This window comes from Rhinatrema bivittatum, chromosome 1 (assembly GCF_901001135.1).
Source record: "Rhinatrema bivittatum chromosome 1, aRhiBiv1.1, whole genome shotgun sequence".
In the NCBI taxonomy this organism is placed as follows: domain Eukaryota; kingdom Metazoa; phylum Chordata; class Amphibia; order Gymnophiona; family Rhinatrematidae; genus Rhinatrema; species Rhinatrema bivittatum.
The window spans coordinates 713,961,820-713,985,562 of NC_042615.1; the positions used below are offsets into that span (position 1 = coordinate 713,961,820).

The 23,743-nt window shown below is 40.7% G+C and overlaps 1 protein-coding gene across 1 annotated transcript in view; it reads right to left on the reverse strand.

Annotated features, from left to right (window-relative positions):
* ZSWIM6 (zinc finger SWIM-type containing 6) overlaps positions 1 to 23,743 on the reverse strand; it is a 357,080-nt gene that overhangs the window by 126,193 nt on the left and 207,144 nt on the right. Inside the window, exon 2 of the mRNA XM_029576468.1 lies at positions 7,906 to 8,262. Within this exon, the coding sequence (XP_029432328.1) occupies positions 7,906 to 8,262 (357 nt within the window). The remainder of the gene's footprint in view (positions 1 to 7,905; positions 8,263 to 23,743) is intronic.

Here is a 23,743-nt window from a genome sequence, read left to right on the forward strand (position 1 = left end):
TACGCGTGAAGTATCAGTCTTCTCCCATGCTGTTGAAGCAGAGAGCCATGCTGGATGTGCATCGAAAGTGAAGTATCAGGCACATTTGGTTTGGGGTAGTAACCGCCGTAACAAGCCAGCTACTCCCCGTTTTGTGAGTGCGAACCCTCATTTTCTCCCCTGCCGTTGAAGCAGAGAGCTCTGCTGGATGTGTGAAGTATCGGTTTTTCTTCTCCCCTGCCGTTGAATCAGAGAACTATGCTGTATATGCATTGAAAGTGAAGTATCAGACTTATTTGATTTGGGGTAGTAACCGCCGTAACAAGCCAGCTACTCCCCTCTTTGTGAGTGTGAATCCTTTTTTCCACATTTCCTCTTGCTGTTGAAGCTTAGAGCGATGTTGGAGTCACAGTAAGCATGTGTATGTTTATTTAATAAGGGTATTGACTCCAGGCAGTAGCCCTCATTCTGGCGAGTCAGTTGATCAGGTTCAACTTGGCAAAACTGAGTTGAATGGTCATTCCCAGAGATTTAATAACACCTTCTCAGGAAGGAAATGTCACTAGCCAGTTGTCCAGGTATGGAAACACACAGATCCTGCTTTGGCATAGGTAGGCCACTACTACAGGCAGGCACTTTATGAATATACTTGGGCTGCTGAGAGGCCAAAGCAGAACAGTTTATATTGATAATGCTAGTTTTCTACCATGAGAGGGCTATGCCAAGTTAATGATGCTTAAGCGATTAAAACCATTGTCTTCACAAAATGACTTTAGGACAGTCCTGCAATCTTTGATTTTCACAAGTACAGATTACTATAACTCATTACTACTGGGCCTTCCGGCCTCAACTATTCGACCTCTACAGGTTTTGCAGAATGCTGCTGCAAGAATTTTAACAGGCACCAGAAAAAGAGATCATATTACACCAATTCTAGTAGCCTTGCATTGGCTGCCTATTGAATATGATATCCAATTTAAAACACTCTGTACTCTACACAAATTAATCTATGGAGAGCAAGTGGACTGGTTTAACACATCAATTTGACTTCACGTTCCCCAAAGAAATTTAAGGTCTGCCAATAAAGGTCTACTCTCAATACCCACTATATATTCCGCCCATCTTAGCCAAGTCAGAGAAAGAGCCATGTCGCTCATAGGGCCAAAATTATGGAATGCACTGCCTATGGAACTGATATTACAAGCTGACTTTAAGAAGTTCAAACAGGAACTAAAAACTTGGTTGTTTGAAAAGGCATATATGGCTGAAAAATTAGATAGCACTCTAATCTTAACTTTCTACAGTCCTTATTTGTTTTCTATTTTACAATAATTTTCTTTAACTCTTTTTAATTATGGATAGTTTAGGTTTTAATTGTTTATTATCTCTGCATGTGTCTATCCTATGTGTTTTTAAAAATCTGTAAACCGTTGTGATGACTCGTCTGAACGACAGTATAGAAAATCTGATAAATAAAATAAAAAATAAAATAAAATGAACTTGAGAAATTTCCAGTGTGAAAGATGGATTAGGATATGTGCCTATGCATCCTTCATATCCACAGTACACATCCATTCTCCTGGAAGGCTGAGTGGGAGAACTGTGTGTAGAGAGTTCATACTGAATTTCTGTTATGCCAGGGATTTGTTTAGTTTCGTAAATCTAGAATTGCTCTAAACCCTCCTGTCTTTTTAGAATTAGGAAATAGCAAGGGTAGAACCCTTGGCCACATTCTTCTTGTCAAAGGCTTGGAAGAATGGACCCTGGAATCACTGACTTAACAGAGCCAAGGCACGGTACAGAATCGTGAGGCAGAGATGTGGTCAGGCAGGCAAGTCAAGGTACATGGAGTCCATTCAGAAGCAGGAGACAAGCAGGGATCAGAGCAGGCAACAGTCAAAGTCAGGAACCAGGAAGGGTCTCAATTGGTAATCAGAATCAGGAACAACCTGATGCAGAAGAATAAAAAAAAAAAAAAAATCAGGACTGGTTGCTAAAGCACCTGCCCAGAGGAGTGGCTTTTCTTTTATGTCAGAGCAGTGCTGTCATCAATCCTGCACCACAGGAAATCCTGGATGCTTTGCCCTACAAGGCTGGTGATTTGCTACAGGCACCTTCTCAGAGCAGCAGGATGCCAGGAGCCATGCTGGAAGGTCCCAGCAGTTCACAGGACACAACGCTAGGCCCAGGACTATGAGGTACAGGACACCAACTGTGGTGTGGCACCCTTGGTTGGCGGAATGTTACAATTCTGCAAGGCCTTGAATTATTACCTCCTGATGTAGGAGTGACACCACTTCCCGATGGAGCTGGGTCGAATGAAACAAGTCTGAATTGAAGATAATTTTGGATTGCTGGAGGTCAGGAGAAGCGCAAGCAGTAGCTACACTCCACTTTCTATAGAGATCTCTGGTGATTGCTCTTCAATCCTGCAGGAACAGCTGGACCCTTCTCTCAACAAGAGGAGCTAGGGATTCAGATTCCATCCTTGTCAAAAAGTCAGTCCTGTATTAGCTACTGGTTATTGTGAAAGTTTTTGCTGCCATCTTTTTCTCTGCCAATCTTTGGATGGAAGCTGCTGCGGCAGCACTGGGGGTGTCCAATAGATTAGAATAGATGCAATTGAAAATATGGCCTTCTATGGGAAAAAGAATTGACACTTGGGCAGAAGAAGTTGTTGCCTGATCCCCAGTAAGATTGTGTTGCTCTTTAATTTGTGAGACCGTTATCACCAAAACAAATTATCTCCCATACATGGAAAATAAGACAATATCATGGACATCTTCCTGGATACCACTGGCTCTCAATCAAGCCATTCTTCGAGCTTCAATTGCCTCCGCTGGCTGCAGTATCAAAGGACTCAAACCAAATGGATAAGGTGTTTTTCTTCACTCCTCTGCATCCAATACTGCTTGGGAAAATGGCGAATGATCCTGGTCCATGGATTCTGCAAGGAATTTAATCCTCTCGATGCTGTTATGCAAATCCTGCACCATAAAGATTAGATGTGCTGCAATCCATACGTTCAGTAATGAGATCTAGAAGTTTTTTTTCTCCCCGACAGGTCCAAAAATTTCTGGTCTTTTCTGGGTGAGTACAAAAAAGGTGTGCCATTTTAGCCCTTTTCATGGCCAATTCTACCACCACTGATTGGTGGTAGAATTGGCCATGAAAGCACGGAGCCTGTTGTGCTCTATATTTTAAGTCTTACTTTCTAGCCACTGGCAAGAACGAAATTGAATTTTTCCATATATGCATCTGCAAATCTTATACAAATTGGTGGATGGGAATCACCGGACCCCATGATTGTACTGCCAAAGAGGACTTAGTTGGAAGTTCTTGGACCATCTGGGCTGATGTTCCTAAAATCCAGGAAGATGGCACCAGCAGTGTCTTCTGAGACATGAAAAAGGAGGGCAGTTAAGGAGGCGAGCTTGGTGTCAAGGATGCTGAGAAAGCATGGTGCCTATGTGCAGACTCCATCGAAGACAATGCTGAGGGTCTCCAACACCAAGGACCATACACCAAAATCTTAATTGGCAATTAAGGTGAGGGTGTCAGCACAGATGGCACCTTCACTGGCACAAATGGGACAGCGCTGAATGTGCTGATATTTCATTCTCTTGGGGCTTAAAAATCCCAGCTCCATGAGTGCACAGAGAAGCGCTTTTGGGCTTTTGCTCAACCCCAAATCCACAGCAGATCCAGATCTCGATGCCAAAAGAGGGGGAAGCTTTACCCGAGGCTTGCGAGAACAAAGAACTTCTGCTAGGACAAGCTCAATGGGAGCCTGAGGAACAGGACTAAGAACTCCTCTTACCCGACACCCTCAGGAGCTCCTATCTTCCAGGTGTGGTTCCTTTGAGTCCTGGGGGATATATGGCCACAGTGATAGCTACTGGAGTAGTCAAAGGGTCCAAATACTTATAGAAGATGTCTTTGCAGTCTATAAATACATATACTGGCCACAGACACAATCTTTAAATTTGTTTACAACTGAAAAATGCATAAAAAATGCTTCTGAGGGGCTGTTGAGGCAGCAGGAAACAAATGAGGCAGAAAATTACCCAAGGTAGAGCGAGCACGCATGCGCAGGAGAGAGCACGTGTGTAGCATCCATGACATAGCTCAGACCAAAACAGTCTGAGGGGCTCATGAGACTGCACATGCATAGAACTCCCACATATGCAGTGTTACAGCTTTACTGAGCTAGAAAGATGAATCTATTTGCTGCTGTTAGATGACATCATGGCTAATTCAGACCTGTTTGCTGACAAAGAAAAGAAGTATTTTTAAATGAACAACCCACACTTCAAAATAATTCCAATAGCATTATATGAGCTCATTGTGCTGAGCACAATCATTGCTTCAGAGATCTGATTTTTTCAATTTTTTTTTAAGCTCCTCAATCTGTTTGCACCTGATCTGGGGTGGCAACTTTGATCATCTCCTCTTGTAGAGAAAGCAAAACTGGATCTCTAATATACACCCTGTTGCTCCATGTGGTCTGATCAAGATCAAATGGTCCGTTTCTGTAACATTCTTGAGAATCTTCTGTTACTACAGATGGCTGAAGCACTTTCCTTCTAATGATGGGGAGGAGGAGCTACAAACTACCATGAATTATAATTTGTATGCCATAGTTTCCACATATATTTTGTGACTGGATATCTAAATTTCAAAATCAACCACTCTCTACTTGCTTTTCTAACTGGCTTCCATATAGAAGGCAAATGGGCAGAGAAGGGGTAGAAGTTCAGTATAGACATCATGCAGGGTAATGCACTTCCCACTTAAGTGAAGACACAGTTGTGCATACTAGGAAGGAACTGGCAGGTTAGGTGTGCAACTGAGGCACAAGGGATCAGCAGGTGCAATATATTTGTTTTTCAGCTCAGGCATCCCTCCTCATCTTTTTTGGACTCCTGCTCAACAGGGGCCATATGTCATGAGGCTTTATCTGATACTACCCAAGATTCCCCCCCTCTGTCAGTTTTAAATCACCCCCCCCCCCCACCAAACATTGCAGTGACAATCCTCAGCTCCTGTCGTTCAACTCATTTCCAGATATCCACACTTAATCCTTACCCTATTACTTTTAATCACACTAACAGGGCTTCAAAAATCAAGGTGGGGGAACCAAGTTGCTTAAATTTAGGACCAAGGTTGTGCAGTGAAGTGCCATCTGCTGCAGCTGGGATGTGAGGTGACAGCAGCAAGGAACTGAAAGGAACAGCAGTGGCCAGTAAGTAGGCTTGGGAGCAGCTTCCAGGCTAGGCAAGGGAGGAATTAGGGGAGAAAGGGAGAATAAAATATAAAAGTGATAAGTCACACATGTTTTGCTGCAAAACTAACTTTACCTCTTTATGGCACAATCCCAGGTTTAAAATCAATGGTAAATGTTTAAACTGCAAAGTTGGAAGAATGCTTGGATTTGGTCTGTTGCACAGTTGGTCGAGGAGGGAGATTTTCTCTCTTCCCACTCTGAGAACACTGTTCACATTGTCCTCCCAACACTGTTCACATTGTCCTCCTCTCAATACTATCACTGGTTGCAAATTTGACATTGTATCAGGGCAAGGCATGTGCATCGGATCTGCATGATTTTGAAGTTTCTCCTCAGATACTCACAGCCCTATACTCTGTTTCAACATGGTCATGTTGCTGCTAATTTATATAAGTTCCTGAAAGAGGCAAAATTTCCTAGATGTATAGGGTTACAAAACTGTGGGAAAGAGACCTTGGTGTGGATACTAACTTTCCTTGGGAGCATTAACAATGCACCTTGATTACAATATTGTTGGCTTCTCATATTACTCAACTTCTTTTCTTTATAGCACATCAGGCTGTATGGACTCCTTGGCAACTTGCTACGGCTAAGTTATTTCTCTTACATCAATTTAGTCCTGTGGTGCTTTGAAGGACTCATTGTCACATATGTTATATTATTAGAATGATGTATGGGGAAAAATATCTATTCTCATATCTCGTCTCTTATCAAGTCTTACTATCCTTAGGCATGTATCATACATTAACCACTGCTCAAGCAAAGTTAAGATTTTTTCATTATTAACTATAGCACTTAAAATAGAGTTGCCGAATTGGAAGAATTCCACATCTTAATGTCCGTTTTTGATAAAATACTGTCTGTATGTATTATAAATATGAAAAAACTGCTGCAGTCCGATACAACAGAATTACTAGGTGGGTGGAGATGAGGGACTGGTGGATCGGTCCCCACATCTCCACTTACGCAGTCATTTGAAACTAGCTTTGCTGGGTTGTGATCTATGTAATATATGTTGAAAGGTTTTTTAGGGTAGATTGTATTTTCTTTCCTTGATGTAGTTAGTACACCCATTTGGTTCATTTTTTTTTTCTTTGCTTTATTCTTCGTTTGATTACTTGAGGCTCAAAAAAAAAAAAAAAAAGGATAAAGAACTTTCCCTTGGCTCCTAAGAATTTTGGTTAAAGTTCTAAAAAAAAAATGAAAGTTTGCACTCTGGCACACAAACCCTTCAACCCGAACTATTTACTCCACTATTTACTCCAGGATTATATGGGCTTCTTCCCTATTTTCATATTTAATATCGATATTTATTTAAAAAAATCTCTTCTCACTTATTAGAAACTAATGAAGCATCTGATCAAGGACGGAAATTACATCTCTAGGTGGGATTAGTTACTCCAAGTAGCAATGAGCCTACAGTAAACATGCAGTCACCAAAGTCCTATGCACGTAAGGACCATTGTCCACAGCCCTTGCAGGCTTGGTCCTCTCTATCTACGACCTAGCTAGTAGAACAGAAATATTACTCAAAATATAGTCACTTGGGCAATTACTAATGAATACACTTGGTAAAATCCATTTTTATGATTGCCAGGACCAGCTCACAATCAGCATCCGGTTTCCGAACCCATGGCTGTCAGCGGGCTCGAGAACCAACGCCGGCAAAATTGAGCGTCGGCTGTCAAACCTGCTGACAGCTGCTGCTCCTGTGCAAACAGAGACGCTAGGGAGGCGCTAGTGGCCCTAGCACCTCTTTTTCGGGCGGGCCCTAATTTAAATATTTTGTTTTACTGTATCGTGCACACAGGACACTGGCCGCTCTCCCGCGAACTTTACTGTATCGGCCTGAATGAATGGTATCTCTTTCACTCTGCAGTAACTCATATACTATGTTTTGGTATCACATGTAAGGAGAAAATTGATGTTATGTGTAAACCAATCCTGGTTTAAGCCCATTAGACTCTGTTTAATTAAAATCAACAGTTTTATTGGAATACCTTAAAACAAACAAACAAAATACCTGGGTGAGTGGGTGATTGAGAGTTGAGCTTGAAGCTTAATTAATTGGTTTTGTCCGACACTTGTTCATTTCTTTCCACTAGCTTGAGTTAAAATAAGACTTTTACCTTCTCTCATTTTCCCATCTGACAGGCTGCTATGCATTGTGCACAAAACCCATTCTACATAAGAGGTGGCTGGATGCCACAAAAGTGCTGATGAAAGCATTTTAATATGTTTTGATCTAAGCCTCCATCCAAAAGCATGTTAACACAAGACAAGTTAAATTCATTCAACTACAAAAGGTCTCATACTCTCAGCCTTCCACACTCCATGGATAATAAGAGTAAGGTATAAAGTTACAACTTCAAGGTTTAAGCCAAGGACAGGAAAGTATGCATTGCAGCATAGTAAACCACACAAGCACTCTTTGGAATCAACAGCATATTGCACAAGACAGCTTTTGCTGTGACCAACACATTTCCAGGTCAGAAAATACAAAACAGCCCTCTCTTATCAATGTGACTGTACATAAAAGATGTAATTTCACAACTACACTCCTGAGACACAAAACCCCCTCTCCACTAGACAAGGAAGATGATCTGAGGGAATGATAAGGGGACAGGGATGCAACTCACCATGGACTTGGTTGATTTCAGAGTTCTGGGAGAGAATCTCATCTGCTAATTTCTGAGCGGTTGGTAAAACCTCAGTGTGGTGCACTGTGATCAAATACTGTACAAACTTCTGCAGCTGGTCTCTGTTCATTTGAAAGAGTGTCTCTGAAATGGGAAGATGCAATTTGACCTGGTCAGGCTTGCGGATCCTGTACAAAGAGAGTGCCACGACGTGGGCACAGTAAAAAATGTCCTTGTTTCCACAGCTACAGGTCACTGAGGTAATCTTGCAGCGATCAAAGCTGATGGCCACATTGCAAACAGTTTCTGGCTCTGACTGCATTGCAGGCTCCGTCACCGTGCCGCTCAAATGGAAGCCTGTACAAGAAAACACACAGAAAACCCCTGGTAAGTCAACAAAAAAAAATTATGAAAAACCACAAAAATTACAGCATTTTATGTTAAAATACATAATGCGCTCTTGAAAGGGAACAGAATGGACTTATAGGAAAATCATCACTTTCCATTAAAATGCCCTTCCACATAAAAAAGACAATTGAAAATTGCAGCAAGCCCTGAAATGGACAAAGGAAGAATAAAATTATCATACAACGGCAAAGGCTGAACATAAGACAGATCAAGTGAACGCAGGTTAACAGCACCAAATTATTCTAAAGCAGAGGCTACAGGTGCAGCCTGTGTTTGTGATGCTTGTAAAACACAGCATGAATAAAATGAAGAACCAATATTAAAAGCCATCAGGCCTGTAGATCAATTTAACAAATTCACAATCTCAGTACAAACTATATTACATAGCAAATGTAATCTGTAGTATGGAAAGAAATAGTAATTTTATACGGTTAATTAACTTCGAAATAAAACCAGCAAAAGAGCCTGGCATAAAATCCGGTGTGCCACGGACACAATAGAGCCAATGAAAAGATACTTTTCACAAACAGACCATAACTAGGTTGTTTAGTGCCTATATATATATATATATATATATATATATATATATATATAAAATAATATATATATAAAATATATAAAATATATATATATAAAATATTGGTAGTTTATGGGTGCAATTCTGAATAGCCCACATTATAAGAAATGCACATAAGCACTTTTAGTTCAGGGTTCTTGCAACTCGTTTTGAAAGGGAAGCCACCTCAGCTGTACCTCTCTGAAAATGAGCTGTGAAGTATGCTGATATACCCACATACTTTGCACCAGTTCTTTTTAACCTGGCTAAAAAAAAATACACAACCTGTACAAACCCATGCATGCCTTCAGCTGAGCAAGGGGTAGCAATTTTCAGGCAGGTTTATTTACCCAGCTAATTTGTTTTGGAAACTCTCCTCTACATATTTAGGAGAGATTTTAAGAGAGTCTTCCACAAGATACTAGCCTTCCATTTTTGTCCATGGGAGACCAGTAAGGATAGTAATACTTTTTTTTTTCCATACATTGGATTTGACTTGCACTGTGGACATTTGTAGTTCAGATTCCTCATGACTGTTGAAGGCTTTTCTGGTAAAACCGATTTCCTTACCATCCAGTTCATATTCAGCACAACACATTTGCTTCCTTTTTAAAGGCCTGTCAGCTTTTAACATTAGAATACTAAACTCTTATAGCACTCTATATAGGGCGGGGATAGCGGCTCAACTAAATGTCAAACTCAAACGCTAATGTCCCAGAGGTTTAAGGTAGTATATAAATGTGAATTCACAACATCATATTAAATACTTTTGATGAAAGACCTCATACAAGGCATACATTGATCAATGCTAATTAGCACCAAAGTATACCAACAGTATAGTCATGGGTCTGTGATATGACAATCAACTTTTTTTCAATTTTTATGCTCAAGTGAGTGTGTGGCCCATTTTAGACCCGTGTTTCATTCTGCATAATAGTACTTAACTTAATGGAGTCAAGTAACGCCAAGAAACATGGTCGTGAGGTCATATCCAAAGCCAAGCCCGACACGGACCGCGTTTCGGCTTCACAAGCCTTCTTCAGGGGCTGGAAATCTGTGACAGTGCGGTAGTTGCATACTTGTAGTATGCAACTACCGCACTGTCACAGATTGTGTAGCATGAGGCCTTACGAAGGGACACCAAGATGGGGTTCTTCTTTGGTTCCGCCATAGGGTCTGTGCCAAGAATACTCAGCGTCTTCAGAGTCTGGTAAACAAGGGCTGGTAATTCATCCTTGTGGAAGAAGCGAAGCATGGTTTCATTCCTGGAGGAATTTCTCCTCCTTCCAGAGAGTCACTCATCATCTGAGGTGTCTGGGTCCCAGTTAGGGAAGTTCTTGGTTAGGAAAGACATGTCTCGAGGCATCCGAGCAGGGCCAGGAGGATCTTGTGCTTCTGGCAGAGGTTGAGCCTGGGGTGCAGCTGGGGTTGATTGTGCCTGAACGAAGACTTGCAGCCCTTGGAAAAATTCCAACCAGGAGAAGGTCCCTGGGTCCATGTTAATCCCAGAGGTGCCCTCCTATGGGGAAGCAATCTCGGAGATGCATAGGTCCAGGACGCTATCATCAGTAATTCCGGAACAATCTCCCGACAGCAGTAAGGGACCAGGTTTTGGTTCCCCCTGGGCTTCTTCGCAATGTTGACACAGGCAGAACTCCACTTCAGGCTGCGCGGCTCTTATGTGGCAGGCTGGCTTTCTTGGGCACCGGTGCCATTGTCTCTATGTTTTTGCACGTATGCAATTGTAAACGCGACTGTGCGCTCAGTTGTGCGCATGGGGTGCGCTTAGTTGTGCATGCCAGTATGGACGTGCGCAAGTTAGGCGTATCGGCTGCTCGGCCTGCCCCGCGTGTACCGCAGGTGAGAAGGGAAGATGGCACCCCCCTCGAGGGTTTCCACATGTGTGGACCCTTGCACCGGATCGGGGCCTAGCCTAACCAAGGCTGCTCAACCCGATCGGTGCTCCCTTCTAACCTCGCCGGGACGGATTCGGTACGGCGATCCAAGCTGTGGAGACCTGAATTTAAATATTTTTTCTTACCTGGTCTCGGCGCTTACCGATCGTGTGCCGGGCGGTCTCCAGCTGTGGGGGAGAGGGAATTACCTTCACCGCCACACTTGTTTCTGCACCCACTGACTTTCAGCCACATTGGGGGGCTAAGTCCACGCTGGGAACTGGCTACCGGATCAAGGCACACCTCTGAGGGATATCTGAGATCAACCTCAGGAATTCTCGACTGGGGAGGGACCCTTAGGTATCACCACAGGAGAGCGGGACTCGATCTTCCTTAAGGTAAATTTTGTTTCTTCTTTGCTGTAATTCTTAACACTATTCTAGTGTGTAGGATAGTGTCCGCATCTGCTAGGAGATGGAGAGATACTGAAGAGCTGAGGTTACTGCAGGGGTATATCTAGAGTGATGTCAGCTTTGAAATCTGACTCAGTCTCCCATCTGCTAACAGAAGAGCACAATACCCATTGGTCCTGAGTCTATCTGGCTACATGCTAGGAAATATTTTAAAAATCTTTTAGGATTGGTCCATAATTACAACTAGAGGGCAGGAGATGCGGGGGAAGCTGGGTACCAGGTCACCCTGGCAACTAAAATTTGGTGTCTGATGCAGGCTAATAAGCTGCTGCCGCCACCAGTGTCAGTGGGATCTGGGTCAAGAAGCCACTAGTGATGCAGGGAGTGGGGCCTAGGCCAAGAAACTGCTGCCAATATTGGGTATGGAACCTACGCAGAGAGGCCACTGCTGATATCAGGTGAAGGCCCAGGGTAAGAAGCCATTGCCGCCAGGACCTAAGCTGAGAACACTGCCACTGGCAGGAACCTAGCCAAGATGACATGGGCCAGAATTTCCTCCTGTCATTAGGCCCTCTACTAGTGTGCTAGGAGGGGGCGAAAAAAGCAATATGATGTGGAGATAATGCCTAGAAGGAAGGTAAAGCAGAGAAGAGAAGGCAAAAGAAAAGTTAAAAAAAAAAAAGGGAAGAAAGCTAAAGTAAAAAAACAAAACTATTAAAAAATTATAAAAATAAGAAAACAAAATAAGATAAATCCCAAAACAAAATACTCTGGAAAAGGAAAAATATTCCCTAGTTCGTAAACATGGCTGGATGACAAGTTTTCTAAATGTTTTCCAGGCCTGTCCATAATAGTTTAAGATCAACAGTGATTCAGAGATATGCTCGTTACATCTGTACTATTTTTGTTTACTTCTATCTCCATGAAGACTGTTTCCAACCAATTTTAAAAACCTTCCTGAAAATTCAACCAAATTCCATGCCTTGTTTGATGAGACTACACATGTCAATGAAAGCTCTAAAGGCTTTGGTAAAATTCAAGTATCAATATGATTTGAACTCTAAGGGGCCAATGCAATAAATTTGTGTAGAAAGTGGGCGATGAACAGTCAGCGTCTGCTCTCAACGCGCCCAAGGGGGGTGCCATGCAATATTTAAATTAGAGCCTCCTTGCCAATGAGAACCAATCGGTTTTTGTAATTCGGCTGCCGGCCGGCAAGGAAAACAGACACCGATTGACAGCATCTGTTTTCCTTACCGGCGGACAGCAGTCAAAAATTGACGCTGGTTTATCGGCATCTGTTTTTGTGATGGCTGTCCGCCAGTAAAGAAAACAGACGGCGAGGGTTCAGGAAGCGAATGCTTGTCAGTCGAGCGTCAGTTAACTGAACCCGTCTATTTTTTTTATCTATTTATTTATTTGCTTTTTTGGTTTCTTCTATTTTTCATCCTACTTAATATCACAACGATATTAAGTAGGAGGCAGTACAGAAAAGCAGTTTTTTCTGCTTTTCTGTACTTGTTTTTGATGTGCACAGCTATTAACGCCTGCTCCAGGCAGGCGTTAATAGCTGTGCACATTTTTTTTTTGCATCGGGAGTGAATGCCTAATAGCCTCAATCACATGCATTTGCATGTGATGAGCGCTATTAGATTCACTCCGCATTGGACACGCGTTGAATATGCGCTAATCCCCTTACTGCATTAGGGGATTGATTAGCTCCTATTCTATCCGCGTCCAACTGCAGTTTAACAGTGCACTCAGCTGAGCGCACTGTATTGCATCGGCCCCTTAGTTCTTTGTAACTTCTTTGTGGGGAAGGGGGAAACCTAAGAAATTAGTCTGGCAGGACCAAAATGCCCTGTATCCATGGTGGTGGATCCAAGCGTTTTCCCACTTGATGGCTACCCGATTTTCTTCCTTTTGCTCCTCACATTGCTATCACTACTCTCCAGCCAACTGGTTGCTTCAACTCCTGTGTGCAAAGGATGCCTAAAAACATTTCATGGTTTATGGCATTACATCTCTAAATCTTCAAACTAACATTTGATGCCACTGTAGAGATCCTTTCAGATCTCTACCAGAAACTACAAGGAACAATAAACAACCAGCATCCCAGGTTAGAGTCTGAAATGGTATGGCATTCTGTGTATTCTAAAACTGAATAGACTATTGCACGTTTACATCTGCCCAAATTTATTACCAGACAGCCAAAATATCATCTGCACCCTTTTTGACCCAAGTCAAGGACATACAAAGATACTGACATTTCACTGACCTGAAGTTCCAGAGAGGTACATCACAAATCTAACAGTTACCCTTACAGCAACTCACAATTATAACTTATGAGGTACAGTTGCAACTGGAGCAGGTAGAAAGGTATACACGAAACACTACTACAAGAACACTATTGACGCCAACTATGATCTAATTTAGCAATCCCCACATGGTTATGGGAAGAGAATAGAGAAGTATTTAGTGTGGGATGGTAGCTTAGAATGGTATGCCCTTAAGAGCATATAAACCCTACCACCATCTTAGGATGTAGAATCTTAAGATGACCCTTCCAGTGGCAGCATGTCCATGGCTGTCTCCTGGTTTTGCTTATTTTTAAGAAAGGAAGGCCTCTAGGGTCTCTAGGAGAGAGTCCTGTGTACACAGAGAGGAGACAGAGCCTTTGCTCAGTTAAAGACCACGATTTGGAAACCTTTTGTCTTCCTTGAGAAGGGAGGTTTTCCCACCCTCCTTATCTCATGGTTCAGTTTCCCTTTTACATTTTTTTTTCCCAACATGCCAGAGTACTCACCCAGGGGCTCAGTATATATAAACTAGAGGACTGGTGTGATTCATCTAGAGACAATGGATAGACTGTGACTAGTTCTGGTTGTCCTCATTCATTCATTCCAGGAAGAAGGTATAAAGGTGAGAGGAGAGTGTGAAGGACCCATCCCTAGGTTCACTACTATCTACTGGAGATGACAGGAGAATAATAATAATAATTCCAAGGTATCATAAAAGGAGGAGAGAGGGAAAGAAAAGGATTTCAGGAGAGACAGAAGTTAATTGGACTGTGTCTATATCACATCAATTTGACTAAAGGACCACCCCCTATTAATTGGGCGGGAGCTTACTAACTACTCAAATTGATTGGAAATAAGAAATTGGACTTATAAATTGGAGTTTAATTGACTCATCAATATAATCTGTTCAACAGAAGAAAGGTCAGAAATCTACTCAAAGAATTACATTTTAACATCCTATTTGAAATAATTAAAGCTACACAGAGCATTCATCAATTTCATCATTAATCAGTAAAAGTTATGTTGGAAACCATCCAGTGCTTCCAATGTGATTTTTGCTGCTGCAATTATCAGTGCTGTTTACAATGAACTTTAAATTGGGAACTGAGTAAGCAATGCACAGGGCCTAGAATAGTCTTCCCCCTACTTAGAGAATCATCGACACTCAAAAAAACAACCTACGAAGATTTAAACTGTTAGAGGCTATGTTTGAAGTATTGCTCCTGGGGCCTTCAGCAGGAACTAGGAGCATGGGGGTTACACAACATTTCAGTTTCTGAAAGCTTCTTCACATTTACCTGTAACATTCATCAAAATGTTCTTAAGATACTTAAACACCCAAAAAAACCCATGTTAACAGTCTCTCCCCAAGTATTTACTGATCGTATTTGCTTCTTTACTTAACCCCCTTCCCTTTGTTAAAAGCAAAGGTTTATTCAGCAGGTAACCTTTATCGGCTGTTTAGAATCATACTACCCTCTTCAACTCAACCTGTGGCAATCTATTTGGTATTATCTTTGAATTCAGTATTTATGGAAATAATTTGCTTTACTTTTGATATTTTCAACCCAATTGCTCAAACTTTGTATTCATTGTCCCTGTTGAACAAATCAATAATTCTCCACATTTGCCATATTTTCCTTTAGCTTTCTAAATGCCTTTTTTCCTAGCTTATGAACTTTTCGCTTCAGATGCTGTTCACCATACAAAACTGACAATATAATTTTGGCCCCTGCAGCCTTGTTCAAATACTACTGAGCTGTCAATTTCTGCTCAGTAAATAGATCAATTCTACAAGTAGAAACTCTGCAGAAAGCAAGGCAATGGTCAGCTGTGTTCTCTCTATAATTTCAGCACAGAATAGTCACTGAATAAACAACCAGCATCCCAGGTCAGAGTCTGAAATGGTCTGGCATTCTTTGTACTCCAAGATAGAATAGACTATTGCACATTTACATCTGGCCAAATTTACTACCCGACAGCCAAAATAATACCTGCGTCCTTTTTGACCCAAGTCAAGGAATCACTGTTCCCACAAGGACATACAAAGATACTGACATTTCACAGACCGGAAGTTCCATACGAGGCACATCACAAACCTAACAGTTATCCTTACAGCAACTCACAATTATAACCTATGCAGTATAGCTGCAACTGGAGCAGGTAGAAAAGTATGCACGAAACACTACTACAAGAACAGTGACGCCAACCATGATCTAATTTAGCAGTCACCACGATTCCATTTGTTCTTAGATCATCTCTCTCAAATGTTAAAAAAAATTTTCTAAATAGTAAGCACAATATTTTGTACACATTGTAATAAAGCCTACATGATTTTTTTTTATCTGCAATAAAATCTCATCTCTTTACTACTAATTTGAAGCAGAAATTAGGGTCTCCTTTGTAGCTTAGATTGCAGTTACTGATTACAACACATAGGCAACTGCTTTTCGTTGGCTTTATCTAAGGTCTTGTATCTAAGATCTGAAAGAGGTGGTGAGGACGAAAATAGTAAAATTCAAAAGAGCATGGGATAAACAATGTGGATCCCTAAAGGCTAGAAATTAGAAAAAAAGAAAAGGGTGCCTGGGCGTAACCTGCACAAAGCGGCAGTTACTACCCTCAACAGAAGGCATGGGAATTACTATCCTTAACCAATTAGCCATGAAACTTTTGACAACTGCAATATTGCTTTACACTTCGACGGCAGGAACAAAAGGGGGAATTGGATTCAGACGACAGCCAACTTTGGGCCCTGACTTTTTTGGTCCAGGATACCGATATGCAAATAAAGCGCAGGTCTGCTTCTACGGCCAAGCCCAAAAGCTACGCACATTCAAGCAGCATTCTCTATCATCAAGAAGGGTGCTCACCCCATAAAAATGCTGCTAGCAGTAATTTTGTTTTGAGTTTGATAGTAATATTTACAATCAAAACCAAGCAACTAACTTTAACATAAGGCTTGAGAGTAATCGGCACAGAGTTGTTACTACCCTTAACAGAAACATGGGATTAACTTGCATGGAGTGGCAATTACTACCATAAGAAACTTGCTGGGAAGACTGGATGGTCCATTTGGTCTTTTTCTGCTGTCATTACTATGTTACTATGAAAAGAATTCTCAAATATATATCTTTATTTTAGGATGCAGCAATAAATATCACACATATAGCAAAGCAATATTACTCACAATGAAATAATTGTAAAAAATATTACAATACTATATCAAATTTAACAAAACGTTTATGGAAAAGACAAATTATAAAAAAATAAAGTCAACGAGAATGATGCAAAGGTTTATCAGTCAACACAATGTGTCCACTGCTAATGTGTCTTCCATATATTGTCATAAGCCCCCAACTTCTTGAAGAGAGGGGATACCTTCTCCAGTATAGCAATATCTGCCACCACAGACTTCCAGTGACTGAGGGGATCGACTTCCAGTAGTAAGCAGTATGCAATAAATGAATAGCAAGAAGTTTAGTGGGTTTATTCAAAACAAAACCATCCCATCTACCCAGCAAACCCAAAGATGCAGTAAGTTGAAGTGGCTGACCCAAAATTTTTCGAATCAGAATTTCACCCTGCTGCCAGAAGTTACTAACAATGAGACAATCCCACCATATATGAAAATGAGAAGCCAAATCTCTGCACCCCTGCCAACACAGGAGGCTAGCTGTGTTAAATTTAGAGAAGAACATGGAACATCTATATGTTTTATGTAACAAATGAAACTAACTCCCATACTTTAATAGAGCGGGAGCAGGATAATTTAAGGATCAAGCCACATGTATCTTTGCAATCATCCTTGTCTAAATTCAAAGACAGATCCTCTTTCCACTTCTCCATAATTGTGGGACGTGTTTCTGGATCAAATATACCATCCATCAAATACATATACATTCTGGAGATTAAATGTTTCGGAGACCAAGACAGAATTAATGAAGATTCCAGAACAGTGCTAGGACACAATGTTCTACCACTATTCAGATGTCACATAATGGCCCTTTGCTGAACATACACACAATTTCAATGTGGAATTCAGTCTGAAGTTCCTGAAAACTCAAACTGGCCCCTCACCCAGTTCTGATCTAAAGATTTCAGGCCCTCCATAGCCCAATCTTTCAAATCCAGGGACAATGTACGAGGAAACAAAGCTGGATTGCTCTAAAGACTGGAATTAGGAGATAATCCTTCAGATGAAATACCAATAATTAATTGGCTGTACACCAAACTAAGTGTATGTGATAAAATGGGAATCAATCTACCTATCTTCATATAGTGAAAGGAGGTATGAGGTAAGATGAGAAGTAATCGCAAAGTGAGCTCCCTCATCTGCAAACTCTCTAACGAGACCCAACTGGGAGGATTAGGGTACACCAACCAATCTTTAATGCCTGCTAGCCTAAAGTCAAAACAATAGAGACATAAAATCAGGATATCTAACCCCCACAATTTCCAAGATACTGCAATTTATATGTGGTGGTTTTTAGTGCCATAAGAAAGAAGATATAGCTACGTTAAGGTCCAGGAACACTCTGAGGGATATTGCAAGAGGTATAGAAGATGTGGGAGGACCAGCATTGTTGACCAAGAAAGCTCTGCCCAAAAGTGATAAAGGGAAAGTCAGTCCAACGGCTAAAGTCAGCCTGTAACTTCATAAGTATCTTGGAATAATTTAATTTATATGTCCCCTAAATTAATTGGAACCACTGTGCCCAAATATGTAATGTTATTTAGCACCAATGAAAAATGACCTCTTAACGATTGCTGGATTCCTCTAGGCTCCAAGTACAGTAAAAAATTTAGTATAATTAATAGTATCAGACAAGATTCCATATTTCTCCACGAGTGACATAATTGCAAATACTGATTGTGTTGTGTAATATAGTTGCGCTCTCCTTAGACTTTGTGCCAATGTTTCAAGGGCCAAATTAAAGAAAGAGAAAGAGGGCACCCCCGCCATTCTCAAATATTTTGATTTAGCTATGTCCCACTTGTCCTTCCTACATTATAAAGCAAAGTAAATTGGGATGCAGCACAGATTGCTGACAAAAGAAATATGTTTACCTGTAAACAGAGTTCTCTATAGATAACAGATGAATTAAGATGAATAAGCCATTACTCATGGGGAGACATCATCTGACACAGCCAACATGGACCCAGTTCTCATAAAGTCTAATCTTACAGTACGTGATCACCTTAGATGAAATCCTTGAGCAGATGATGGTCAATGGTGGACACAATCTGTCTGTATATGGGACAAAACACTGGCCTTCTTTGTCAAAGTTCAAAAAATAATTGATGCAAACTCAAGGAAGATTTTTATTCAACAGCAAAAATAGCTGTACATGCCAAAGGAGACAAAAAAATATATAATTCAAAATTAAATAGAATAAAAGATGTTGTAAAAATAAAATTACAAATCAATAAAAGTACTAAAGGTAATAAAATAGTAGACCAAAGCATACAAAGACACAGAATATGCAATTGCAAATTTTAATAATCACAATTCATATAAATATAATTAAGAGCCTAAAATCTTTTATTCTATTTTTTTTTCTTATATTTGAGTGTGTACCATTATTTCTGCCGTTACCTATCCTGTGGAACTATGTACCTATTTCTTTGTACAGATTTTTATCCAAGACAACCTGATTTAAAAAAATATATAGTCGAAAGGCTAAGTCTTGGCCGAATGACAGGCTCACCGAAAATAAAACTTACGATTGTTGAAAAAACCTAAAGAAAATCATAAGGTAGAAAAAAAATTCTAACACACTGCAAATCTAAGAATCCATAAAAAGCATACAATTGTTGAATCAAGGCCTAAAAGATCAGAAGCTATTAGAAAAAAATCCATTCTGACAGACAAAAACAATCCCAACAAACTGAGGCATGCTGCATGGCCACGGTAGCACAGACTCCCACACATTCTCAGAAGTGTTTGGAAACACTTGAGGAAAGCTCTGGAAAACAACCGACTGGTGCTGAATGATGACATCACTGTCTCTGCCTGATGAGTCAGAAGAGTCTTCTTGTGATTTGCAACTTACAGCTGTTCTGTTTCTCAACTAGTAGCAATTTTCAGCTTCACTGTTTCAAGCTAAATGAATGTGCAGGCCATGAACCAATCTTAGTTAGTTACTAGGGCTTGAATTTCACGATTTAAAGTTAAGCATCATCAAATGATAAAGTACTTTTATACAGTGAAATTAGCAAATATGATAGTTCTACCATAAGGCCAGAAGCAAACCACCTAAAATTCACTCATACACGTGTCATCTACCACTAAAAATACTTAAAATATTGTAATATACAAGGGCAAATAGGCAAGAGGAAGAAAACCTCAAAATACAAAACCCATAGGAGGTACAGAACCAGATAATCCCAGTTTTCTAGCTGCTATTGCAAGAGTCAAATATGTGATAAATACTCATTACGAGCACTACCTTGAGATAAATTCTTCCCTAAAATGCTAAAGGAGAAATGAAAATAATATATTAATAATCAGGTACACAGTAATTTATGAATCTCTAGGTTAAAAACATGCTCCCATAGCTATGGCACAGATTACAAAAGCATGCACTTCTGATTGCTCATATTTTAAAAATATTACTTCCCAGCCTCAATACCACACTAACATGTTGACCAATGACTACTACGACTAGTAATCACTTCCAGAGCACAACTTGAAGTACACAGCACTGTACAAAAAGCATAGAAGAGACAGTCCCTTCTTCCAGAGCTTACGGCCTAATCAAAACATGCAGGGCAAAAGACTTGGAGAATTTCGTTTATTAAGACAATGGTTGAAAATTGAGGCTATAAATGGGACAATCAGGGGTTCAAATTTAAAAGCAGTCTCAAAAAGGTGAGTTTTTAGATGGGATTTAAATAAGGCAAGAGAAAGCATGACACACCAACTCAAGAAGTTTATTCCAAGCATAGGATACAGCTGGTGGTCAAGTCAAGTGGAGTTGGGAATTGCCAGTAGAATGGCATAGACAGGAATGATTTGCCTGCTGAGCGGAGTGCACAAAGAGAGGCAGTGAGGAGCTGCAAAGTGAATGCTCTTGTAGGTGAGCAACAGGAGCTTGAACTGTATGTGGAAATGGACAGGGAGCCAATGTAGTGACTTGAGAAGAGGGGTTATATGAGTAGTGACTTTGGTGAAAGATAAGTCCCTCAGCTGAAATATGAATAGATTATAGCGAGAGAGATGGCTCACTGGGAAGCCTGTGGGGAGCAATTTGCAATAGTCTAAGTGGGACATGATGAGAGAGTGGACAAGGTAGTGTGTTCAAAAAGAAAAGGATGGATTTTGGTTATGTTATAGAGAAAGAAATGGCACATTTTAGCAGTACTTGAGATATGTATAGAGAAGGAGAGAAGATTCCAAGGTTATGGGCTGAGGGGGCTGGGTGGATTACAGTGTTATCCAGAGAAACAGAAAAAGGAAGAGGGGAAGATAGAGTGGGGGGAATGATAAGGAGCTCGGTCTCAGGCATGTTGAATTCAAGGCAGCAATGTCAGATAAGCAGGCTGAGATCTGCAACTGGATTCCTAATGAAATTTCTGGTGTAGAGAGGTAAATCTGGGAATCATCAGCAAAATGCTGATATTTAAAGCCATGAGAGGAAATCACAGCCCCAAGGGAATTAGTACACAGAGAGAATAAGGCCCAGGACAGAACCCTCAGATACACCAAATGATGGTAGGATGGCAGTAGAGAAGAATCCATTAGAGGAAAACACTAAGTGCAATGAGAGAGAGAAAAGGAGAACCAAGACAGGATAGAGTTCCAAAATCAACAGTGTAAAAAGCAGCAGATAAGTCAAGGAGGATAAGAACAGAGTAAAGGCCTTTGATTTTAGCCATAAACAGGTCATTGGAGACTTTGGGAAGGGCTGTTTGTATAATGTAGAGGGTGAAAACCAGATTGGAGTGAATCAGGAATGGCTTGAGATAAAAGACAAGACAGCAGTGATGCACAGCACATTCAAGTAGTTTAGAAGCCAATGGGAGGATGGAGATGGGACAATATTTAGCAAGACAGATAGGGTCCAGTGAGGATTTTCTGAAGCAAGGTGTGGTCACCGCATGTTTAAACTCAGTAGGAACAATAGCAGTGGAAAGTGATAGATTGATGTGACAGATGAAAGGGATAACTACAGAGAAGATAGAGCTAAGAAACTCGGGGGGGGGGGGGGGGGGGGGAGATGGAGTCAGAGAAACAAATAGGCCGATGCAATAAGATGTGCATTTAAACAGGTGTTCGTATTGAGCGCCCATTTTCCTAACGCACAACAGCCACCTCTCCTAGGCACCAGATGCTATATTTTAATGAGCTGCTGTGTTAAAAAGGACGCGGTAGGGAAGAATTGGGTGACCCTAGCGCTCAAATGCCTTGGGCACCCAGGAATCATGGCTGTGCAATAGGCGCTCAATACGAGTGTCAGTTTTATCCCACTTCAGGTCGATTTCTAGATGCCAAATATACACACAAAATAGCAAAAGGCAAAATCAGCTTGGCACATATCTATTGTGCGTGCATATTATGCATCCAGAATTTTTTTTTCATCAAGCCATTACATTTTAGTTTTATTCTTAAACACCTGAAGCAGCAGGTGTTTAAGAATAAAGTAAGGAACCACACATGACACTTTTTAAAATTTCTCCCGAGCCCTTGACTCACGGATCGATTTAATGCCAGCTCCGGAGCTGGAGTTAAATTTGCCACATTAAAAGGTGTGCATTGGGTGCCCAGCGATTTTATGTATCAGGGGGTGGAAGGTAATAGCTAATAGCCTTATCTACATGGAATTTATACGTGATGAGCCCTATCAGTTACGCAGTTGTTTAGGACGTGCTAATCTCCTTACTGCAATCAGGTGCTAGTCTTTTAATTCTTTATTTATTGATTTATATAATTATTACAAGAATCCACTTGTACAAGAATGTCCTACATACAGTATATAGGTAAATATCTCACAAAAATATAGTCAAAAGAAATTAAGTATATTGTATCTGTAGGATAATAAAAGTAAAACGGGAGAGCTTAACAATTGAGCGTTATTTAACCAGAAACATAATTGTATATAATTAAAGAGGGTGACGTGAGAGGTTTCTCCGTTATATTTTGTACATACACCAAAACAACCTGTCTAAGTCGGGTTAGGATGAGAATCAAGAAAGGTCCTCAAATGTGTAGGATCTTGAAATACATATCGCTTTCCCTGAAAAACCAAACAACATTTACATGGGAATTGGAGTCTAAAAGATATTCCCTTCTGTACAGCCTCTCTTCTCATCTCGAGGAAACTTTTCCTCCTCATTTGGGTTTGTTTTACCAGGTCTTGGTAACACCAAACTTTTTGGCCAAAAAATAACGTCTGGCTGTTTCTAAAGTAATTTTTGAAGACATTATTTTTGTCCATTAGAAAAGTAAACGTAACTAATAATGGTCTTCTACACGAAACAATCATTTCTTGGGATGAATTCAAAAGATTTGACAATTCTGGTATGTCTTGTTGTTCATTATCTTCTTTTTTATTTGAATAAAGATAGTAAGCTTTAGATATCATAGGCTTCAGTTCCTCCGGGATTTTCAGTATTTGAGAGACATAGAGCTTAAAAAGATCTATTGGAGAAATATTTTTCAAAACAGGGAAATTTAGAAATCTTAAGTTATGAGCTCTCAAAACATTCTCAACTTTTTCTATTCTTTTATCAAATTCCAATTCCTTTTGAATTATCACTGAATTCACTTGCTCCACTGACACGATTTTTTCTTCCAATTTTACAATTTTATCTTTCTGCGTTTTTATTTCTATTGCATTGTCCTTAACTTGCTGTTTGGTCTCAATTACTTCTTTAGTAAGTCCCAAAATTGCTTTTTCCAAAGACTGGAGAGCTTTCCAGATTATGTTTAATGATATTTCAGGTTCTGCTGTATTTATTTGTAGTAAATTATCCTGAGTCCCAACTTCACCCCCGCAGGCTGCTAGGCCAACGCCATTACCAGGCTCCACTGTTCTTAACCTGGCTTCGAGACCAAGACCCGTGCCTTCCTCCGGGTTTTACCTTGTCTCCATGCTCCTGCATATTAAGGTCTTTTCTTTCCCCAGCCTGCCAAGGTAGTGCAGCCTCTCCTCGGATCACCTCCGTTGGGCTCCCTTCACTCCGCTGGCCGTTTTCTTCCTCGTGGCCTGGATGCGCTGGTCTCTCCGGTGAACCGGGGCTGAGAGATATTTCGGTCGGGGA